The sequence below is a fragment of the Callospermophilus lateralis genome, chromosome 9 (assembly GCF_048772815.1).
Source record: "Callospermophilus lateralis isolate mCalLat2 chromosome 9, mCalLat2.hap1, whole genome shotgun sequence".
Classification (NCBI taxonomy): domain Eukaryota; kingdom Metazoa; phylum Chordata; class Mammalia; order Rodentia; family Sciuridae; genus Callospermophilus; species Callospermophilus lateralis.
Window position 1 is genome coordinate 25991463 of NC_135313.1, and position 20477 is coordinate 26011939.

At 37.2% G+C, this 20477-nt stretch overlaps 1 protein-coding gene across 5 annotated transcripts in view; it reads right to left on the reverse strand.

Moving 5' to 3' along the window:
- Unc80 (unc-80 subunit of NALCN channel complex) overlaps positions 1 to 20477 on the reverse strand; it is a 184429-nt gene that overhangs the window by 41637 nt on the left and 122315 nt on the right. For all 5 annotated transcript variants that reach the window (XM_076866004.2, XM_076866002.2, XM_076866001.2 and 2 more), the window contains 11 exons: positions 17591 to 17734; positions 15326 to 15426; positions 14254 to 14340; positions 11096 to 11279; positions 9149 to 9243; positions 7527 to 7616; positions 6759 to 6860; positions 4827 to 5007; positions 3509 to 3777; positions 1940 to 2074; positions 444 to 582 (listed from right to left, as the gene is read on the reverse strand). In XM_076866004.2, coding sequence (XP_076722119.2) covers positions 444 to 582; positions 1940 to 2074; positions 3509 to 3777; positions 4827 to 5007; positions 6759 to 6860; positions 7527 to 7616; positions 9149 to 9243; positions 11096 to 11279; positions 14254 to 14340; positions 15326 to 15426; positions 17591 to 17734 — 1527 coding nt within the window. The remainder of the gene's footprint in view (positions 1 to 443; positions 583 to 1939; positions 2075 to 3508; positions 3778 to 4826; positions 5008 to 6758; positions 6861 to 7526; positions 7617 to 9148; positions 9244 to 11095; positions 11280 to 14253; positions 14341 to 15325; positions 15427 to 17590; positions 17735 to 20477) is intronic.

Sequence of the window (20477 nt, forward strand, 5' to 3'; positions counted from 1 at the left end):
TTAATCATCTCATCTACTAAAAAGTCACTGAATGCATTTGAAAGGTAAGAAACATGAAGCTTTATCTTTGAATTATGTCTAATTCTACATGTTGTAGTATAATAAAAGGCCATTTGGAGGATTATTTACTTAGAATTACTCAAGAGAATGCAACCTTCTGAAAATTGCAGTCTTAGATCAGTAGTCTATTGAACATCATTTTAGTGTGATTTTCATGTTGCTCTTTAGGAGCCACAAGAAATTTAAGAAAAACAGGAGATAAAAAAAAAAATTCTACTCATTCAATGTATACCACTGTTCCATTTATTTTAATTATTTAAGTTCTATATATGTGTGTATATGTACATACACACATACACACATACACACACACATACACACATACATATACACATATAAATAATTAAAATGAGAAAAAAAAGGCCAAGGAAATTTTGCATTACCTAATGACTTGAGAGGCTTCTCAGCTTTGACCAGCTCTAGGATGTCTAATATGTCAGTGGTCTCGCCTTCCAGGGACTGTAGCAAGTCAAACAGGCACTGAGCCGACACACCTTTGTTGGGCCCATTATTGGCAGCATCCTGTATAAGGACATACAATTTTAGTTCACTGACTCCCACTTTAGTACTAAAGTAGTTGACCAGGGGTTCAAACTTCATAAACACTATCAGCAATAACAATTATAATATCTATCTGAAATTCAACTTAGATAATTCTGTATCCAATAATGCTGGAGCATGATTTTGGAGAGGTACACCTGAATTTTAGGGAATCTATTAAATACTAATCTAATACAAAGGAGATGGTTGTGAAAACTTGTAAAAATACAGCAATATATGAACTTCTAGAAAGTTCTTGCCAATGTCATCTGGGGTATTAAGAGGGTAGAACTAAGAAAATTTCCATAATTGGTTTTGAATACTTGAGATACATTTGAGGAACAGAGGCTTATTTTAAACCAAATTCATAGGTTTTGTTTAATAATATATCTTCAAAATAGATATATTTGCCATTTCATATGTATTTAAAATTAATTTGATCCATTCATTAAAACAATAAAATCCTTCTTAAGTCCCTATGTGCCAGAAAGCATTCTGTGCACTGAGGTTATAGCAAAACAAAATCAAAACACAGAAATAAAACCAAACTATAACTCAAAACAAATGAGCAAATGTAAAACAGACAAAGGTCTTGTTCTTATGGAGCTTAACTTCTAATGGTGGGGGGAGGGAGAGATACATGTTAATGAAACAAACTGACCATGGCCAGACCATGTGTGAAAATAGAGCTGACTCACAACCTGCAGCACACTGCCCAAGAAACCAAACCAAAAAAAAAAAAAAAAAAAAAAAAAAAACCTTCCCAGGAAGCTAGTCTGATTTAAGTCAGATTTATAGGAAGTCAGACCACTAACTCTACTGGAAACCAAACAATAAGTCCTGCAACAGTTTTTCTCAAATGACTCGGACTTGATTAAAACTAGTGGCTTCCCTAATTTTTGTCTTTACTTTGAGAGAAAGCTAAACAAGCAGCCTATCACATAAGACAACACTTCTTGGGGCTGGGGATGTGGCTCAAGCGGTAGCACACTCGCCTGGCATGCTTGCGGCCTGAGTTCGATCCTCAGCACCACATACAAACAAAGATGTTGTGTCCGCCGATAACTAAAATATAAATAATAAAATTCTCTCTCTCTCTCTCTCTTTAAAAAAAAAAAAAGACAACGCTTCTTGTTGGCCTACCTGTAGCTTCTCCCCTCAGGCAAAACTGAAGGTCCCTTCCTTTCCACTATAAAGCTTTCCCTGCTCTGCCTGCCCTGGGGTCCCTGCAGCACACAAGTGATGGTGGCTGACCCCCTTGCCTCTGCAAGCTCTGAAGAGATAACCTTTGCTTTTGTCAAGTGCTTGGTCTTCATTTATTCTCATAGAGCTTACTCACAGGAAACTCCAAGAGAGGGGCCACACTAGCAAACAGCTGGAGCACAAAGGGCTTTCGGTGTAGAATGTAGAACTGGTGGCAGGCAAATTCGATGGCTTGACGTAACTGGGGATTGCTTTCATAGTCAGAGTATACCTGTGGGAAAATGTCACAGAGTTACAAAGTGTCTTCTAAAAGCATCAAAGTCATGTTTGAATTTAAAATTTTGCATAGTTATGGGAAACAGAAAAATGACTAATTTCATAAGCTGGTGAAAGGTGTGTAAAATGGCATAATACTGCCTGAAATTTTATTATATATATATATATATATATATATCTCCTAAAAATCTAAATATAATTATCCCCTGGAAGTTTATGACTAGAAATTTTTCTCAAGGAAAGAATTGGGCAAATGTACGAAGATGTCTGTCAAAGAATGTTTACTACAAGATTGTTTGTAACAGTGGAAAACTTGAAAAAAGTCATTCATAAATGCTGATTGGTTAAGTGATTTATTGTACAATGTGACTGATGTTATTAAGCTAAATGAAGCTACATGAAAAAAAGTCCATGGTATTTTGTTGAATGAAAAAAAAATAGGTTACAAACTTGAATATATAATACAACTTCCGTTTTTAAAAAGAGTGTGTTTGTGCGTGCAAGTGTACAAATATGTGTAGGAGAGAGTGCCCGATTTTCAACAAGTGTAAACAACATGTCTCTGGGAAGGAGGACTGTAGGTGATCTCTATTTTCTGTTTAAACTTTTTAATTTCTGAACATAATTGCTTTTGGTAATCAGTAAAATAGTGATCAAAATAGAGAAAATTGCCACTATTTAAAGAAAAGGCAGACAGTCCTGTGATAAAGGTAAATTTCTTGCCCCCAAAGGTTGAGCAAATTCTTCCTTGCACAAGCATGTATTATTTTTATAACTTATTGAAACTTCCCTAAAAGGCGACCATCAACCCCAGGTCCTCCCTGAATTTTATTAAGTGCTCCTAAATATAGCCAGATATATATCAAATGCTAGTAAACAGACATTGTTCCTGCTACATTCACCTCCTCTAATACCATCAAACCAAATTTAGCAGTAATAGAAATTTCTGGGCAGATAGAGGTCAGAGGATCTCTTGGGAGAAACAACAACTGAACCCTTGCCATATATTTGACTCAAAAGCAATTTTCTGTCTAGGGCATAAGAACCACCTGGGGCCTTGTTAAAACACCCACCCATTACTGGACTCTGACCCCCAAAGTTTCTAATTCAGTAGCCCTGAGATGGGCTCAAGAAAGTGCATTTCTAGCAAGTTCCCAGATGATGTTGATACTGCTGATTCAGAAACCACACTTTGAGAACCACTGGGCAAGAAGAAATGAGAAGGCACCTACTAACCCTGGGGATCTCAGGACAAAATGGGATATTGTGAACACTCAGAAATTTATTTGGGGGGGATTTCATTTGGTGCCTTTTACTGTAATGAAAGAAGACAATCCCATCATTAAAAAGTTTCTGTATAGATCTGGAACTGCTAGATATGGGTAGTCTGTGGGTTACTTTTCTGATTAGGAGAGGGGATTCCGGGCACCTGCAGCATGGTGGGGAGAATCCACTGGTAGCCACTGAGAGAGAAGAGGTGATTGAAGTGCACGGCGGTGTTGATGACGGTGGCAGCGTACTGCCTGAGCAGGGCACTGTCTTCTGGGTGAAGGATCAGAGCGCCGTTGAAAACGTTGAGGAAAAGCATAATTTCATCTCCCCAGGGGAATTCGCTTGGCATGCCCAGGAACATCTCTTCCAGGAGCTGGATCCACAAGCTTTTCTGAAGTGTGTCAAGGCCAAACAGTTCCTTCCCAGCTGTGAGAACATGAAACAGCAGAGAGGGAATTAGTACCACACCAATCCCATCAGCAAAAGCAGGGGATCAAACGCCAGGGTGCTGCTGTTTCCCATTTGTTCCTCTGGGGTGAGATCTCCTGCTAAAAGGCTTTTCCAGCACACAGTTGCTGGCATTAGGATGAGGCTTCCTAGCTCTCAAAAGACTTTTATCAGCACCACTTGGAATGAACTCTATGGTCAAGCCAGGGCAGCATTCTGCTGCTCAATAAACTGAAGCTTTGAGAAAGTGTAAGCTATTCTAGCTAGAAAAAGCCAGGGCTGGGATTAGTGCTTGGCCTCCGAACCACTCCTCAGGCTGGAGCTCTTTCCACTATTGCTCTGTCCCTTCTGCAGGAGGACAGTGACGCACAGGGATGCTAATTCAAGTAAATAGTACCAAATTAATAACAGTAACAGAGTTGGGTTCCAAACTGTATCTCTTTTTGTTTCTCTGTCTCTCACTTTGGATTTGATTTGATTAAAATGCACACATCTTAAATGTAGAGTTCGATGAGTTTCAAATATGCACTTGTAACCAATACCCAATCAATATACAGACAATTTTCATCATCTCCAAAAGTTCCCTTGTGCCCTTTCCAGAAAGTTCATTTCTTAACCCAGAGGCAACCACCGTTCTGACTTCTGTCACCCCAGGTTAGTTTTGTCTTCTTCTGAAGTTCATATACATACCTATGTTTTCCGTAGGGACTCCCCTCCCTACCACCATCCTTACCTTGCTCCCTCACCATTCACTTTGAGTACTACTCTCCAAGTTTGGTGCTTGGAATGGCAGCACCAGCATGCCTAGTGGGGCAAGTTTGGACCCCAGCCTAGAACTCATTCGTAGGTGGAGGGTGGGGCTCAGCAATGTGAGTTTTAACAAGTCATCCTGGTGATTCTGATGCACACTCAGGTCTGAGAACCACGGGTTCCCCTAACTGTCTGCTCATAAAGCTGCTCTTCAAGTGGGGACAAAACAAGTGTGTGAGGAAAGCCCTGGAGAGGAGAGGCTTTGTCCTGTCTGATACCTTGAGGATCACTAAAGAGTGAGAATTCGGCATCTATAGCACTCCGAGGGAATGAGGGCAGGCGGAGTAGGTCTTCCTGAAGCATGGAGACGTGGGACTGTTTGTGGGCTGTGGGGATCTTCTGCGTGAGGGAGATGAGAAACAACACCCGCCCCACCTCCTCCAGCTTCCTGGTGAACACCTAGCAGAAAACAAAAGCAGGGTTAGGAACTTCCAAGTTGCAGAGTACAGAAACTGGAGCAAAATTCTCAGTGACAAATCGGGTTGACAAAATGAAAAAGGGAAAAGCAGAATAAGGGAGAAAGGCTTTTTTTCTGATCACACAGAAAGCAAACAATACTTAATTGACTCTCAGTCTCTGCTTCCATCTGCTCTGAAGGAGGAAGATGTTCTTGTGGCGTTTGCAGTCTGGAGGAGCAGAAGGCAGCATTGTCAAGAGAGTTCATTATTCCCAAAAGTCTCTTTGTCTGGGGGGTCATAATGTGGATGATCTTCTTTTACTGGGTCAGTTTCAATTGCTTCTACGATTTCCATCAGTGCCTGAAACTGTTTACTGGCAGTTCTGGGTTTGTCTCTTAAACAAAGATTGAAATGGAACCAGGAAAAACCTATCTTGAGAAAAAGGCTCATGGTCCCTAATTGATGCCCTTTGGCCCTGAGCCTAGGTGGCATGCACAAGCACATGGGACTCTGGGTCCCTTCCCTTACTTCCATTTCTCTTGATGATCAAGTGAGCAACCAGATGCTTATAAATAATAAGCGGCTGTTGAGGGACTTCTGAGCTAGAAACCTAGGAATCCATATTGTCATCTCTCTGGGGAATTTAAAAGCCTTAAGATTCCAACTTAGAGTATACAAACAGGGTCTCATTTCATGGCACTCTTTTGAAATACATTTTTGAAAGATTTTCTTAAACATGGTAAATACATGCAAGCAAAGCACCATTATTGATTATGCTTTTATTTATTGTTGATTATCCTCTGTCAAATTAGAGTCTAGGATCATTTTGGTAAAATTGTTTTAGAAGTTGTTCTTAAGATTTTTCATTTTTGCCCAACACCTCACACCTTGCAACACATTTAGTATTTTCTTTCTTTCAAAAGTAATTTAGGTAGTTAACAGTAGCTATTTTGCTTAAAATGACTTAAGTTATCTAAATCTATTCCATTCTCATTTAGTTCTTGACATGGCAGAAAACAAAATTGAAATAATCAAATATCCTGAAATTCTTGGTTAGATATTTCATTTTAAAAAAAAAGGTAATACATAGACAATATTAAAATTGTATTTACTTTAGAATTGTGTACTAAAGCCACATTTTGCATGAAGAATGGAGAGTTTCCTTAAGGTCAAAGTCTGATTTGAGGCTACATATGTAAATATTATTCTGATCTTCAATCTTAAACCTAAAGATAACTACTTGATTTTGTCTCTTCCTGTTTTAAGAAATAATAGTAAGGTCAGATCCTTGGTCAGTAGCAGAGCTGAATGGAAAACAATCTCTAGTCCTTAGTTCAATGCTTTTTTTCAGGATAACAATATTGACCCCTTTTACTTTTTTTCTAGCTGGTGGAAACTTCTGATACTGATCTAGAGGCTATAGTATATGTACTTCTAATCTTGTTTCACAAAAATGTGAAATGAATATCACACTTATAAATCAATGGGTCAATAAATTAGGATTTCCATAGCTTATACTCAATAATTCATTATGGCATTACTTTACGTGATTTTTTCTTAATGCCTATTCACCATCCAATCTATAAAACGTAACACTATTTTGGGGGACAATCTATTGAACAAGGTCACTCATCCATTTTTTTTCCAGAGAGGATCACAATGGAATCACAGAAGCTCTGGGTGGGCAACACAATTACAGATGATCGGTTCCAATGACACCACGACATAGGATAGAACTGAGTGGTCAGACACCTGTTTCTGAATGAGCTCCTGTCCCTTCTCTGGACGCATGTGTACGAGGTTCAGCTGTGGAGATACTGACCTCCGGAAGGGATAAATATCTCGAACATAGGTCTGTGTGGATTACACAAAGAGAGAGAAAGAAAATTCAAATGGTTAAATTTTACTCATTTCCTTTTTACCCAAAGGTCAGACAAAAAAGTTCATTTGTTTTCTAACAGTTTTGATTCTTCATAATTTTATGCTTTCAAACTCCTGCTTAGGAAAGCTTCAACCCATCCAGGTGGAGTGCCCTTTCCAGGCACAGGGGCAAAGCTAGGAGGCAACATACTAGACAACACTCTGAAAGGAGAAGTTTACTTGAAGGTGAAACCAGGGGTCACCATGAGGGCCCTATGGCTCATTAGATCAGGTCACCATGGCCATGTTTAACATAGAAAGAGAACCAGAATGGCCTTAAAAATCCCATTAGACACACACAGTTTTTATATGGGCAATTTAATTTTTCACTTTGACATAATTATGATGAATAACCACATGCTCTCCTGGTCTACCTCCATCAATGATTACAACTGCCCTGAGGCAGGTACTATCATCACCTTCACTTTACAAAGGACACTGAAGGGCAGAAAGGTAAAGCAACCCTTTCAAAGTCACGTAGACACCAGAGGCCATGCTCTGCCCCTCTAAACAACAAGGTCTACCTCACTGCTGGCTGTGCCTAGGAAAGGTGCTTTGAACCTTTGGCACAAAACATGTGCGTCATTACTGCAGTCTCACCTTATTGTAGTGGATGAGATTCCATCGCTTATCCATCAGAAAATAATGTGTGGACTGGGATTCAGGGATGTTGAAAAACTCCAGACACTCCTAGAACAATAGCAACAAATTTTAATATATGTTGACCAGGAACATATTGTTTGCTAGTTAATAAGGTGGAAGACACAAGTATTGGAAGAACAAATAGCTTCTTGCAAGGATTTTAAAATATTTTTCATATATTATATATATTATATATATATATATATATATGGATATGGATATATATTCATGGTTATACAAAAATGATGCAATAAAGACTAATCACGTAATATGAACTGTCTGTTCTCACAGTGCTCAGAGATGTCCCGTTATAATTCAGACTAAGTGATGAACTGTGGGGACACAGTGGCACCTACTGGTCTCAATATCAAGGAAAAAACATGTTTAGTAAGACTATTAAGGAAAATACAAAGTATAATACATGGAACACTTATTACATACCGTATACAATGCTTTCCATGTAGATAACTCATATAACCTGAACTAGAATCCTAGTATTGTTGAAAAAGAAACTGTGGCTATACAGGCCCTATTATTTGATTTGGGTCATGCTGGCCATGGTGGAGCAAGGTTTGAACTTGCAGTTTGATTCATTACCATTCAACATGTGCATACAAATGGAATGATTATTGAATTTTGCTTCACTAGACCTTAGAAAATCTCTGGAGATGGCTAGGTAAAGCCTGAAGGAGAAGGAATGACCCCTTCCACTGAAATAAAATATACAAGTCTGGCAAAGATGAGTTTTTAGGAGGCTTTTCTACTTACATCTGGATCCAGAGTGTGTTCCAGAAAATTAGATTACTGAAAGTTTGAACTTCAAACAGGGAATTACTGTACTAGTTTACTTACTACTTTATCTTAAGAACTTTGCAGGCAAGCGTAGCTATTGATTATATTTCTTTTTAGAAGAATCACTGCCATAAACACTAGAAAATACTTTCTTGATCCACCTGATTTATTCTAAGGTATATATTTTATTTAGATACAGGGTCTTACTGAGTTGCTTAGTGCCTGGCTTTTGCTGAGGCTGGCTTTGAACTTGCAATCCTCCTGCCTCAGTCTCCCCTGTCGCTTGGCTTACAGGTGTGTGCCACCACACTCGGCTTGTTTCACCAATAATTTCTACAGGTGATAAGTCAAGACTGTATATAGATTCAACTGGGTGCCACAAAAGGGATCTCTGGCCTGATCATTAGCCAACAGCTAAAGGTTACCCCAGTGCCATTAGTGGGCAAAACCAGGTCACCTTCAGAATGACCACAAGTGATGCTAGGAAGCTCCTAAGGTGGAATTCACAGAGTTCCAGAGAAGTGAGGAGCAACATCAGAGTTCATGCTGCTGCTACAACCAAGACAGAAACTCTCCTGACTTGGCCTACTTCAATGCAAAGCTAAAAATGTCAGTGAAAACTGGGGAAAATGACATAAGTACTTAATAATGGAGCAGATTCTCAAAGAATAAAGAATATCGCACATTCCTTTGGAGATAGAAAAATGCCATTTCTTTCTAAATGGGTGTTCACAGATGTGACCATAGACATTGTGCATAAAAATCGTTTTGTCAAAGGTCATTCCTACCTTCAACAGGGCTTCAAACTGAGTGTCTTCATGGACTGGTAACTGAGTTGGAATGTCACACTCATTTTGTCCATGAACTACCAACGTTTTGGTACCTACAGACAATAAAAATCACAATAAATGGACCCCACTACAGGAAAGTTTGTATTTAAAGCAGAAAGCCTTAAAATATTATCAAGTTGATTCTTAATTTATAGTTAGTGAGTGCTTAATATGAGTATTGTACTAATTGTACTCCTTTATTAATATCTGAATGTGTATTTTAAATGTGTTCACTTCTTAAACAATGATAGCTACCATTTATGGAGTTCCCAATACTTTTGCCCACATAATTGTATTTAAATCCCCCAGCAAACTCATGACATGATCTTCATCTTACAAATAGAAATACGAGAGAAACTGAGAAAATTTTTTTTTTGTTATTGTTACCAGGGATTGAACCCAGGGGCACTTAACTTCTGAGCCTCATTTCCCACCCTTTTAAATATTTTATTTAGAGAAAGGGTCTCACTGAGTTGCTTAGGGCCTCACTAAATGGCTGAGGTTGGCTTTGAACTCATAATCCTCCTGTCTCAGCCTCCAAAGCAGCTAGGATTACAGGCATCCACCACCATGCCTGGCTAGAGAGAAATTTAATAACATATCCAAAGACATATATTTATTTAGTGGGAGAGTCAAAATTCAAACCTTAAGCACTGCAACAAGTAATACACTCCTGTATTTTAAATGAGATTACCTGGCAATGACAGTTGAAAAAATACAAACAAAGATATTAGCAAAACCAAAACAAGTTCCTGAAATGTAGTTTAAATGCACATTTTCTGTACTCTACTTTAGCTGGTTAAAACATGTTATTTTGGGTTAGGAATAGAGCTCAGTTGGCAGAGTGCTTGCCTCACATGCACAAGGCCCTGGGTTCAATCCCCAGCACGCCCCCCCCCCTACACACACATGAAAAAAATGTTTATTTTACTTCATTCATTAATTATACAACTTTGTGAATATTATAATATACCTTGATTTTTAACAAGTTGTTCTAAAGTACATGAGTGACAAAATGAATTTGTTTACTATAACAAAAACCCGATCACATTTTTGGATACTCTACAGAACACACAAATATTCAACTGTTTATTGAATGCTTCCCATGGGTCAGGTATGGCAGCAAGTATTTTATATACTTAAACTCATTGAGTTCTTGTGATTGTGAAGTATGAATTATATTCCTATTCTGCACACAGGGAAAGAAAGCCTTACACAAATGATGTTCTTTTCACAGCTGATACTAATTGCATGACTGATAAACGGCAGTGCTGACTTAACACAGGCTTCTCTGCTGCCAGAACCTATGTTCTCATCTCTGAATGACTTTGTCTTTCTCTTTATTTCTATTAAAATGACCAATTCTTTTATTTTTATCGTCACTGAACAAGGATAAAGGCTTGGTAAAATCTTTATCTTAAGGACAAACAAGCTGTGTGAAGTGAAAAGGAACTGTATCTAGAGTTCATATCACACTTGATGTTCTTTTGTAATTCTCCCTCTTCCTGCTTTTCCCTTTTCCAATCTTTCATAAAGCCATCTCTCATTGAGTTTACAAAGGACTGGGGTCCCTGCCATGCAGACAATATCATTCTCCTTGCAGTGCCAAAAATTCACTCAAAAAGGCTTTCAGTTCAGCTTTCCTCTGCGAGAGACTTCCATACATCTTTAACCTTGGCAGTCCTTCAAGGACTGATTCACGAGGATCTCAGTTCTGATGTGTCCCTTTTCATCTGGCAACTGCTCACTTTTTAAAGGGTCTATTGTTTTTTCTCTGATTGGATTAAACAAAAATTCTTTGATGAACTCCATTCTGGGGGTTAGAACTCTGAAAATTTTCTCATGAATGAAAGAGCATCCATGGTCTTTCAAAGGGCTATTCATAATTTTTTTTTTTTTTTTTACCTGGCATGGAAGCAGTCACCAGGAGCTTTACTTCACACTGCTCCTTCTTCATTGTCTGCTTGAGGTCCTTGAAGAAAAGGCCCTCCACGTACCCAACCACCTCCCACAGGAAAGTCAGAGTGGCTGAAATGGCATCCATCCCCCATTCACAAGGGGTTCGCACGAAGTACATGATCAATCCCACCTGAAATTAGAACAAGCGTTCACAAAGCCACAGTGGTCCTGAGCTCACATTCTCAGTTCCTTTTCTTTTCTTTTTAAAATTTGAATCTTCTCCTGTGACTTCACATTCTTTGTTCAAATGCTTCTCTAACACTTTCAATGGCACTAATCAGGAGAGGGTGGAATTGGAAAATTGACAAACAGGCTTCCATATATTATTATGTATCATTAAAATGACCAATTTTTAAGAAGAAGGCATAAAAATCATTCTTACAGACACCATATCTCCTAGTATTCTCGGGTACAGAAGCCATCCAAAATTAATCTGTATGTGATGTTTACCCACACACCAGCTGCAGCAAATAGTCTAACAGTCTGAACCTAAGAATGCCCTGCTTTTCCAAATCAGCAAATTCAAAAGTTTTGTTTGTGTGCCCTCTAACATGTTGAAAAAATGTGCCGTTTTTCATATTTTAAAGTTGACGTTTAAAATGTCTTCTAAATCTACTTTTTAGTAGGAAGTAGAATGTTTAACATTCTATAAAATAAGATGAGGACTTACTATAATTGGAATATTTGATGTAATAACTCTTGACTACCTTTCAATAGTACACAACGAAATCAGAAAAGAATAATGTACGAATTTCCCCTGTGGGTTTAGCCATTGTTTCTTGAAAAATTCGGCAGTCCTGGGAAACTTTTCCATTATATTGAAATAATGAGGGTCACTAAACTCATCTGCTTTGATGGTTCTGAATGCTAAAGCTTTAATGAGTGTCAAATATCACCTCTAGCCGAAATCTATAAAAGATGGAAACGGGATGGGCTTAAAGTGTGTCTTCCTTAAAACTGATGTACATTTCCGATTCTATCTTACATGCTATCAGAGCATTCAGGTGCCAGATATCTGAGATGGGGCCATGGGCCTTCTTTGTGTACAGTAGTAGATTGGTGACTGAGATGACAGACAAGCTTAAGAACTGGTTCATGCTTATTAAGGATTTTGAGATGTATTCCCTTAGAACTACCAAGGTACCACACTCATGCAAAAGTCTTCACATTCCCACAGTTACTCTTGCCCCACATTAAAGTTGCCAGGTCAAGTCAAACAGTGGATTTAAGAGTCTGGAAGTGATGAGTCAGTGTTGCCAACATCCCTACCATCTACAACTCTGACAGCAATTAGAAAAAAGGAATATCTCATAAGGGTTATTTTAAAATTTGACTCTTCCCTTTACTGTTTTTTCTTTCTGAATACAAGCCCCTTCTCCTTGTCCACCCAAAGCAGTCATCTGCCTGGGATTTGGGGAAAGAGTAGAGTCTGGACAGAAATGCAGAGATTGGAAGGTATATTCATGCAAAATAAGATTTTTAAGATTTTAAAGCAAGGTCCAAGTATGGCCAGTCCTTTTCTCTATTAGCTTATCTGTTACCTGGGAGGACTTATGTTCACCTCTAAGGCTCACTTGAAATAGACAGAAGGAGAATGTAGTAGAAGAAAAATTAAATGCTCATCTACTCGCTGCAGAATTAAAAGATGGAGGAGAGCAATGGTCTAGGCAAGCATTTCCCCTGTCTGGTGACCTGGGAAGGCATGTGGGCAAGTGAAGGTAACATCGAAAGGGCTCTTGCCTCCAGTCTCTGGGTTTCCCTTCCATACCAACCTCGACACAATGTAAACTTGGCAGGGCACATACTTACACTGAGGGAGGCCATGACATTTGTCTTTGCTAATCTATCTTTGCTTTTTGGTGTGACATAGCCAGGACCCTAAAACAGTGGACCCGTGACTGGAGAGTTTTCCAAATGGCTGCAGTAGCTGAACAGGACACTCCAGCTGGTGGACTTCCTATGCTTGAGCCAGACTCATGGGCATTTACAGCACCAGCCAGAGTTGAGGTGAGATTGAGACTTCCAGCAAATACCACTGGGAGCAGACAGGCCTCATGTTTCCAGAGTCAAGAGCTTCCGTTTTTGCCAACCTGGCATCTAGCCACCAGTCAGACAAAGAACATTATCTCACAAGTGTAGCAGCCAGAGGAAACACAGGGATAGACCGTGAAGAAAGGTCTTTTTTCCTCCCCCACTCCACATGGTTCTTACAAACAAAAGCAGTGGGAAGAAGGAGGCTTCCTAGAGAATAAGCATTTTATCCAAGAAAGACTGAACACTATCCAAAAGTGCAGTTCATATTTTTGTATCAGTCTGAACTTATAACGAGATTGGACACTTATTTATATTTTGTTCCCCTTGCCAACAGGCAAGTGGGCACTCCGGAAGACCAAATTAGTCACAGACAAGAGAAAGGAATTACAATATTCTCTGTCCATGGGAGTTGTAGTGTGAGTTAAATTTGTCACCCTGCTATGGATGCATATGCATATACATATGGACAAGTACTTCCCTGACGATAGTGAGGAAGAAGGAAAGGAGTTCTCCCAACAGAGACGTTAATTTGGCTTTCTGTCTGCCTGAATTAAGGTGTAGTTTCAAAGAATAGTCATCATGTCCCAGTCCCCAAAATGCATATTCATGTGAAGAAACTGGTAAGACCTGAAGTGTCAGGAAGGAGTTTTCAGATGAGGTTTAAGCATAGACAGCTGTCATGGAAAAATCCACTTACAAATATTTTCTACCTAGGGAAATACTTGCTCCTGTGTGTGTGTGTGTGTGTGTGCGCGCGCGCGCGCACAGGCATACACTTTAAATGGTAATACAGGAAAAGGGAATGAATGCCTAAAAATGACATGAACCAAAATAAGGAAGTCGCACAATGCTAAAGAAAGAGTGGGAAAACATGTTTGTAGAGTATCCACCATGTGTCAAAACTGTGGCAGGCAGGGTCTTCCTCTACTAAGAGTGGTGGACTCCACTTACTAAGACTCACCTGTCTCTCAATTAACGAAAAATTATGTTTTAAAAACCCTGAGACTTTTATCTCATGTTCCTGCTTCTTACTTGGAAATCAACATAATCTATTGACTACTGACACTCACCAAGTAGTTGAATAGGATATGAGATGTCTGAGCAGGAAAGTCTCCAATGTTTAAGAGAAGTTTGCGCAGCATGTACATTAATTCATCCTGAAAAGAGAGCAGAATTTTAATGTCTTGTTCAGGTGCCATGCTGTAGGAAACAAAATTAATTTGTTGAAAATTGGGGGAGATTTTTAACTTTTTGCTCAGACTTTAATTTAAATGCTCAACATTTTAATATAGTTTATGTGATGCACATGTATACTTATAATACATGTGATACTCAGTATTTATCTAATCTTAGTATTTATCTAACACCTTTCTTCTAGGAGCTGACATAAATATCAAGGACATCTGTGTTTTTTTTTTTTAATAAAACTTTACACTGTATCTACAGGTCATGGGCAAACCTTTAGAGCTGTATATTTAGTTAACTATCTGCCATGGCATGCCCTCCAAGGTGTGGTGGGAATGTAAGAAAGACCTATGTTGAGAAACCATTAAACAAACCAAGTTTACTAAACTTTTGAACCTCATAATTCTGTTTCCTAAGTTTTGAGTTAACAAGAAAAGTGAGGCCAAGAGAGGATAACTGGGCCATAACTAACTTATTTTCAGAAACTAAACCTAATATTCAAATGAATATGGTCATAATGTAGAAACAAATAATTCTTAATTATCAGTATATTTTTTTCATTGCTCAGCAAACTGTTTTTACATAATTTTCTTATAGGGTGGTCTGGCAAATTAGCTTTTTGACTAAAGAAGAGTGTTCACCTATTTTAATAACCCCACCTGTACCACAGACTCAGAATTCAACAAATGTATCCAATATTAACAACATTATACTAAATTTAGTCTTCATTCAAAATATTGAGAGTCTTTCAGATTTAGGGTTATCACTAGTAACATACTTAAACACGCAGATGTCAAGTAACAAATTTGAAAGAAAACAGCAAAATTTAATATTGCTCATCATCATTATTTTAAAAAGTACTCTTTGGCTATGTATGCACAGCACTATACAGAGTCTTTAACTTGCTTTTTACAGTATTCACATTCATAACTACACTGGAAAGGAAGAGGAATTTACTTGTCTATTGCTGATTGTCAGTTTTTCCAGAAAATGTCGAAGAACAGTTGATGGATCTTCAATTAGACAATTCCATAAGACTTGTTGGGCCACAGCACTCACTTTAGAAGAGGAAAAAAAAATTGAACATTTGTCTTAAATGGAGATAAATCTACACACTATTACACACTATTCAAACAATTAACCAAGCTTAAATTAGTTTCTCCATTTTGCCTTAGAAAGATTCTCTAAACTCTTTTTCTTTTGAAAGGTGAATATTCGTTCTTTTTCTTGTTCTCACTGAACATTTTCACATGTAAAGAAAAGTTAAGAAAAAAGAGTAAGATGGTCTTTAAGTATTAGCATTGCAAAGAATAACTTTGTGATGTCTGTGTTGTGGAAACCACAATAATATGAGCAGTGGTAAGTCTTTATATTAAAGTCATATTTCATTGCTTATGACATAAATTCCTAAAGTAATTATTTAGTGTTGGAAAATATATTTGGTTAAAGTGTACATGAATTACAGATGGTCTTTTAAAGTCTACATGGATGCTTTAAATAATATCTCTTTTGGTAAGTTAAAGTAGTTAAGCCAGTACTAATTGGGTTCCCGTTACTGATGAGAGACTCTTAAAAATAATCAGTCCTCATGAGAAATGATGTTCTCCTACTTTGGAAAAGGTAGTCAGACTAAGATTACCTGCAAGCAACCAGACTAAGAAAGCCAGTGGGCAAAGGGATCAGTCTAAACAGCATTCCCAATTCCACTAGTTTTCTAGAATTAGCATAAATTTATCCTTATGTATATTATGGATAAATTGATGTATAATAATATACATAAGGATAAATTTATAGAATTTAGCATAACTTTAACCTTCAGTCTATATTTTCAACACACAATACCAATTTTTGCTTCAGAAATTAACCATCCAACTGAAATTCAGAGCCTTATAAATCAATGAATAAGAAATACATAATACTAAGCTTTAGCATTCATGTATCCCTATAAATAATTTTGAAAGGTGTGGATTTTTGTTAGGTTTGAAATTGGTTGCAAAAATATCTTTACAATACTTTTTATCCTCATTATTCTAATAAGGCAGTTTGATGCTTAAAACCTGGAAAACACAGAATACCACAAAGGGAAAAATAAGAATGGGAAGACCACCAATCATAATAATAGCTATGAACAGTCTGAAGGATGTCCTTTTATATATAGGAAATACATAATTAACAAATATGTTGAAACATTATATAGGAAACATTGTTTCATACTCAATTTTTAAATTTAGCAATATGAAGAACAGTTTTTATGTTAATATTCTAGAATATGATTTCTTATGTGTACAGATTACTCTCAATTGGCATAAAAAGATTAATTTAATTGCCTGTGGTATAGCACATTTAAATTCTTTCCAGACTTTTTTTTATATAATATTCAGTGTCCTTTATAAACTTTTATATAGTCTCCATTTTTGCTTTATGAAATTGCTAGAAACCAATTTTTTACACTTTTAAGTTTTTGATCCACATAATGAAACCCCATTCTAGAATGTTTGCACCAAATTTTATGCTTGAACACCAAGTTTTGAGGATGCTCTTTTTCCTGCCTCTTCACCAACTGGGGTATTTTAAGGAAATCTTTGCCTACTTTGTAACTGACATATAAGCTTTCACTGTTTTAAACAGTTGTTTACAGGTGTTAATGGCCAATAAACTGTTCATATCCTTTGCCCATTTTTCTACAGGGGTTTTTAAAATTGATACTGAGTTTTAACTTTATTCTTAATTCAAAAATTTAAGAATATTAACCTTTTATCTATCACAAATATAACTCATCTTTCCCCCTAGTTTTTCATTTCATTTTGCAATTAGGAAAGATGTTTTTTGTGGTATCAAATGAACAGCTACAATTTCTAAGATGGACACAGTGACTGTTTCATTTCCACTTGACCAAGTTAAGTGTTGTTTTGTTTTCTGGTCATAGATAACCTTCCTGGACCTAACTACTTCTTTGTAAATGCTATTTATTGGTTATACAAGTATGGGAGGAGGAGGTCATAAATTGATGAGATATGGAAGTTTATAGCATGGCAGACTAACACTATGCTTGCCGCAAAAGTGACAGTGTTGGCATTCTAAGCTACAAATCTGTAGTTATAATAAATGCATAAAACCATTCAGTATGTGTTCAGTGGGTAACATGTTCAAGAGGAATCTACTGTTCTCCATCAGACGAACCCTTAAGCCCATGACGGAAGGTGTGACGGGTCAACACTGTACCTGCTACTCCATCCTCCCGCACCTCACCATCCTCCATGAGATGAACAATGGGCAGCACTGCTGCACAGATGCATGCAGGGAACACGGCCTGTGGGGGCTGTGGCACATGGTGGTTTGGTGTGTGTTCCGTGGTGTGCTCCTCATCTGGAGGGGGAGACAAAATCAGAGTGCTTTCACCAGTGATGTAATTCTAATACAACAGCATTTCAGTTCAGTTCAAGTCTTACCGACTTAGTGGTATAATCCACAGCAATGATGAAATATCATAATTTTTTAAAAGTTGGATTTACATAGAGTGTCTCCTCTCATGTTAAATAACAAAACCAACCCACTTCACAAATACTGTCTTTTTTTCTTGTTTTATGGAGAAAGAAGCATGGACATTCTGGGTAGATCAGCTCATAACATGAACTCAAAGATCACATTTTAAGTGGAGACTAAGTCGTTTTTCACAGATGCAACTGGAAGTGGTAAGTATGAATATGGAGTAGCAGAAAACATATACACGTTTCAGGTGAGAATAACAGCCCACTCATATTCATGTTCTTATGTTCACTGATAAATATGATTAATAATAAATTTGAACAATTATTTCATATGGGAATACAATGAGTTTAGATTTAATAGTCAAGGAATGTAGGAAAGACATTTTACAGCTCAATAAAAAAACTAATTTTATTATTAATACAAAGTAAGTCATTTTTCTAGAGTGCTTAAAGAACAGGGAGTCTTTGATTCTCATATTTCAGTGTATGTAGTTATTTGGGATTTTAGAGGTCTTATGAAGGACTGGAGGGTAGGAGACTTACTTAGTTGCTCTCAATCCTGGTTTCACCCTAGATATATGTGAAAATCTTTAAACATTATATGGACAGATACACTGGGTAGGCACTTAAGGAATAATAATAAAGATTCCCCATATCTACCATAAAAGCAATAAGAACACTGGAAAATATAGTCAAAATAAACGTTCTCAGAACTTTAAAAATTAACCAAAATCTGAGAACAATTTAAGGAGTGTTTGTTAAAAATCAAAAAGCAGAATCTTGGTATGATTGCTAGTGTTTCTGCTTTTTTAACTTTCTCTCTTCACTCTGCCTTTCTTTGGCTTCTTGGTAGCCTTGGAAATTAGTAGCTGCATATCCATGGCAGATGTAAATACCAGCAGCCTAACAGCCTCTACGGGTATAGCAGGTTTGGAGCTCCTAAAAACCTTGTCACTAGAGAAATGTCACAACTTGAACTATTTAGCCACTATTTGGAAAATCCCCACGCAGAGCACTTGTCTTTATTTGACTTTGCTCATTGCTTGCTTAGTGCAAATGATTTATACCCAGGGCATTGGCCAAAAAGAATTAGCAAACAACTGTCTCACATTACAGCTGGCTGAGGTGCTTGTATCAGCTGGGGCAAGCAAGAATCTGCAGAAAAATATAAAGGAAAATCTGGAGAATGTAGGTCTCTGACACATTCTTGGTATCTAGATGGCTGCATGAATGTGCAAGGGTGTGCTCTCGCTCATGAAAGACCTAAATTCCTAACCTTTCACTTCTGGCTGACCTTGAGGCTCTGCCCAAGCATAAAGTGAAATAGTGAAAGCCAAGGCAGAGTCTTAAACTACTGGAACAGGAAGGTGACTCAGTACATCTATAGAGCCCTCCAGCAAAGGCTAGGAGACTCTTCAGTACCTGGCATTTAAGAAAAAGCTCTGTCTAATCATTACCTGATCACTAATTTAACTGAAGAGATTTAGGTGATCATACTCAAGAAAGTATGCAGATTTTTAACAATTAGTCCAGAACAGTCAGAAACCAAACAAATAATAACACAACTTCTAGCAATAACACGCCCCAATTTAGAAAGAGGATGTCTGATTTTCAAAGCTCCCACATGATATAACTTAAATTTTCCATTTTTTGATAAAAAATTATGAGGCATGCAAAGACATCAAGAAAATAGTGTCCATAGAGAAATAAAAGCAGTCAATAGAAACTGTCTTTAAGGAAGCTTAGATTTGGGACTCAACTAGACAAAGATATTCTATCAGTAGTGTATTTTCTATTTTAATACTTTATATATGTTACATAAAACATGACAGCTATAATACAAAATAACAATAAAAATAAATCTGTCTTTTGCATGCCATATCTTTTACATGTAAAATGTCAGATATAAATCTTATTTTATCCATAATTACATTAAGTAAAAATGGACAAAATATTCCTATCAAGAAACAGAATGAGCGGTAAAAATAAAAAGTGAAAAAGAACTTGAGAGTATTATGTTAAGTGAAATAAGCCAAACTTGGAAAGTCAAGGGTTGAATGTTTACTCTCACAGGTAGAAGATAGAGAGGAAAAAAGTGAGGGGGGATCTCTTGAAAATGTAAGTGAAAGGGAGCCCAAGGTAAGTATAGAAAGGGAGGGAAAGAAGTTGACCAAATTATGTTACATGCATTCATATGTATGTTTATACATATGAATATTTCACAATGAATCCCACTGTTATATATAATTATAAGGAACGAACAAAATCAATTTAAAAAAACAAACAAACATGACTAAAATATATAGTATTTATTAGAGTCATATAGTTTCAGAGACACAAATAAGACGGAAGAAAGATGGCAGAAGATATGCCATATGGACAATAGTTAAGAGAAAGCTGGAACATCTATATTATTATCAAATTGAATTTTAATATAAAAAATTTTACTGGAGGCAAAGGAAGACATGTTGTAATTATAAAAAAATCAACCCATTGGGAAAACAATTTTACATGCATCTGTAACAACAACAGAGCCCCAAAAATTAAGAAGTAAAAACTTACAGAATTAAAGGGAGAAATAGATAATTCAAAGGTAATCACTATAAACTTCACTATTCCAC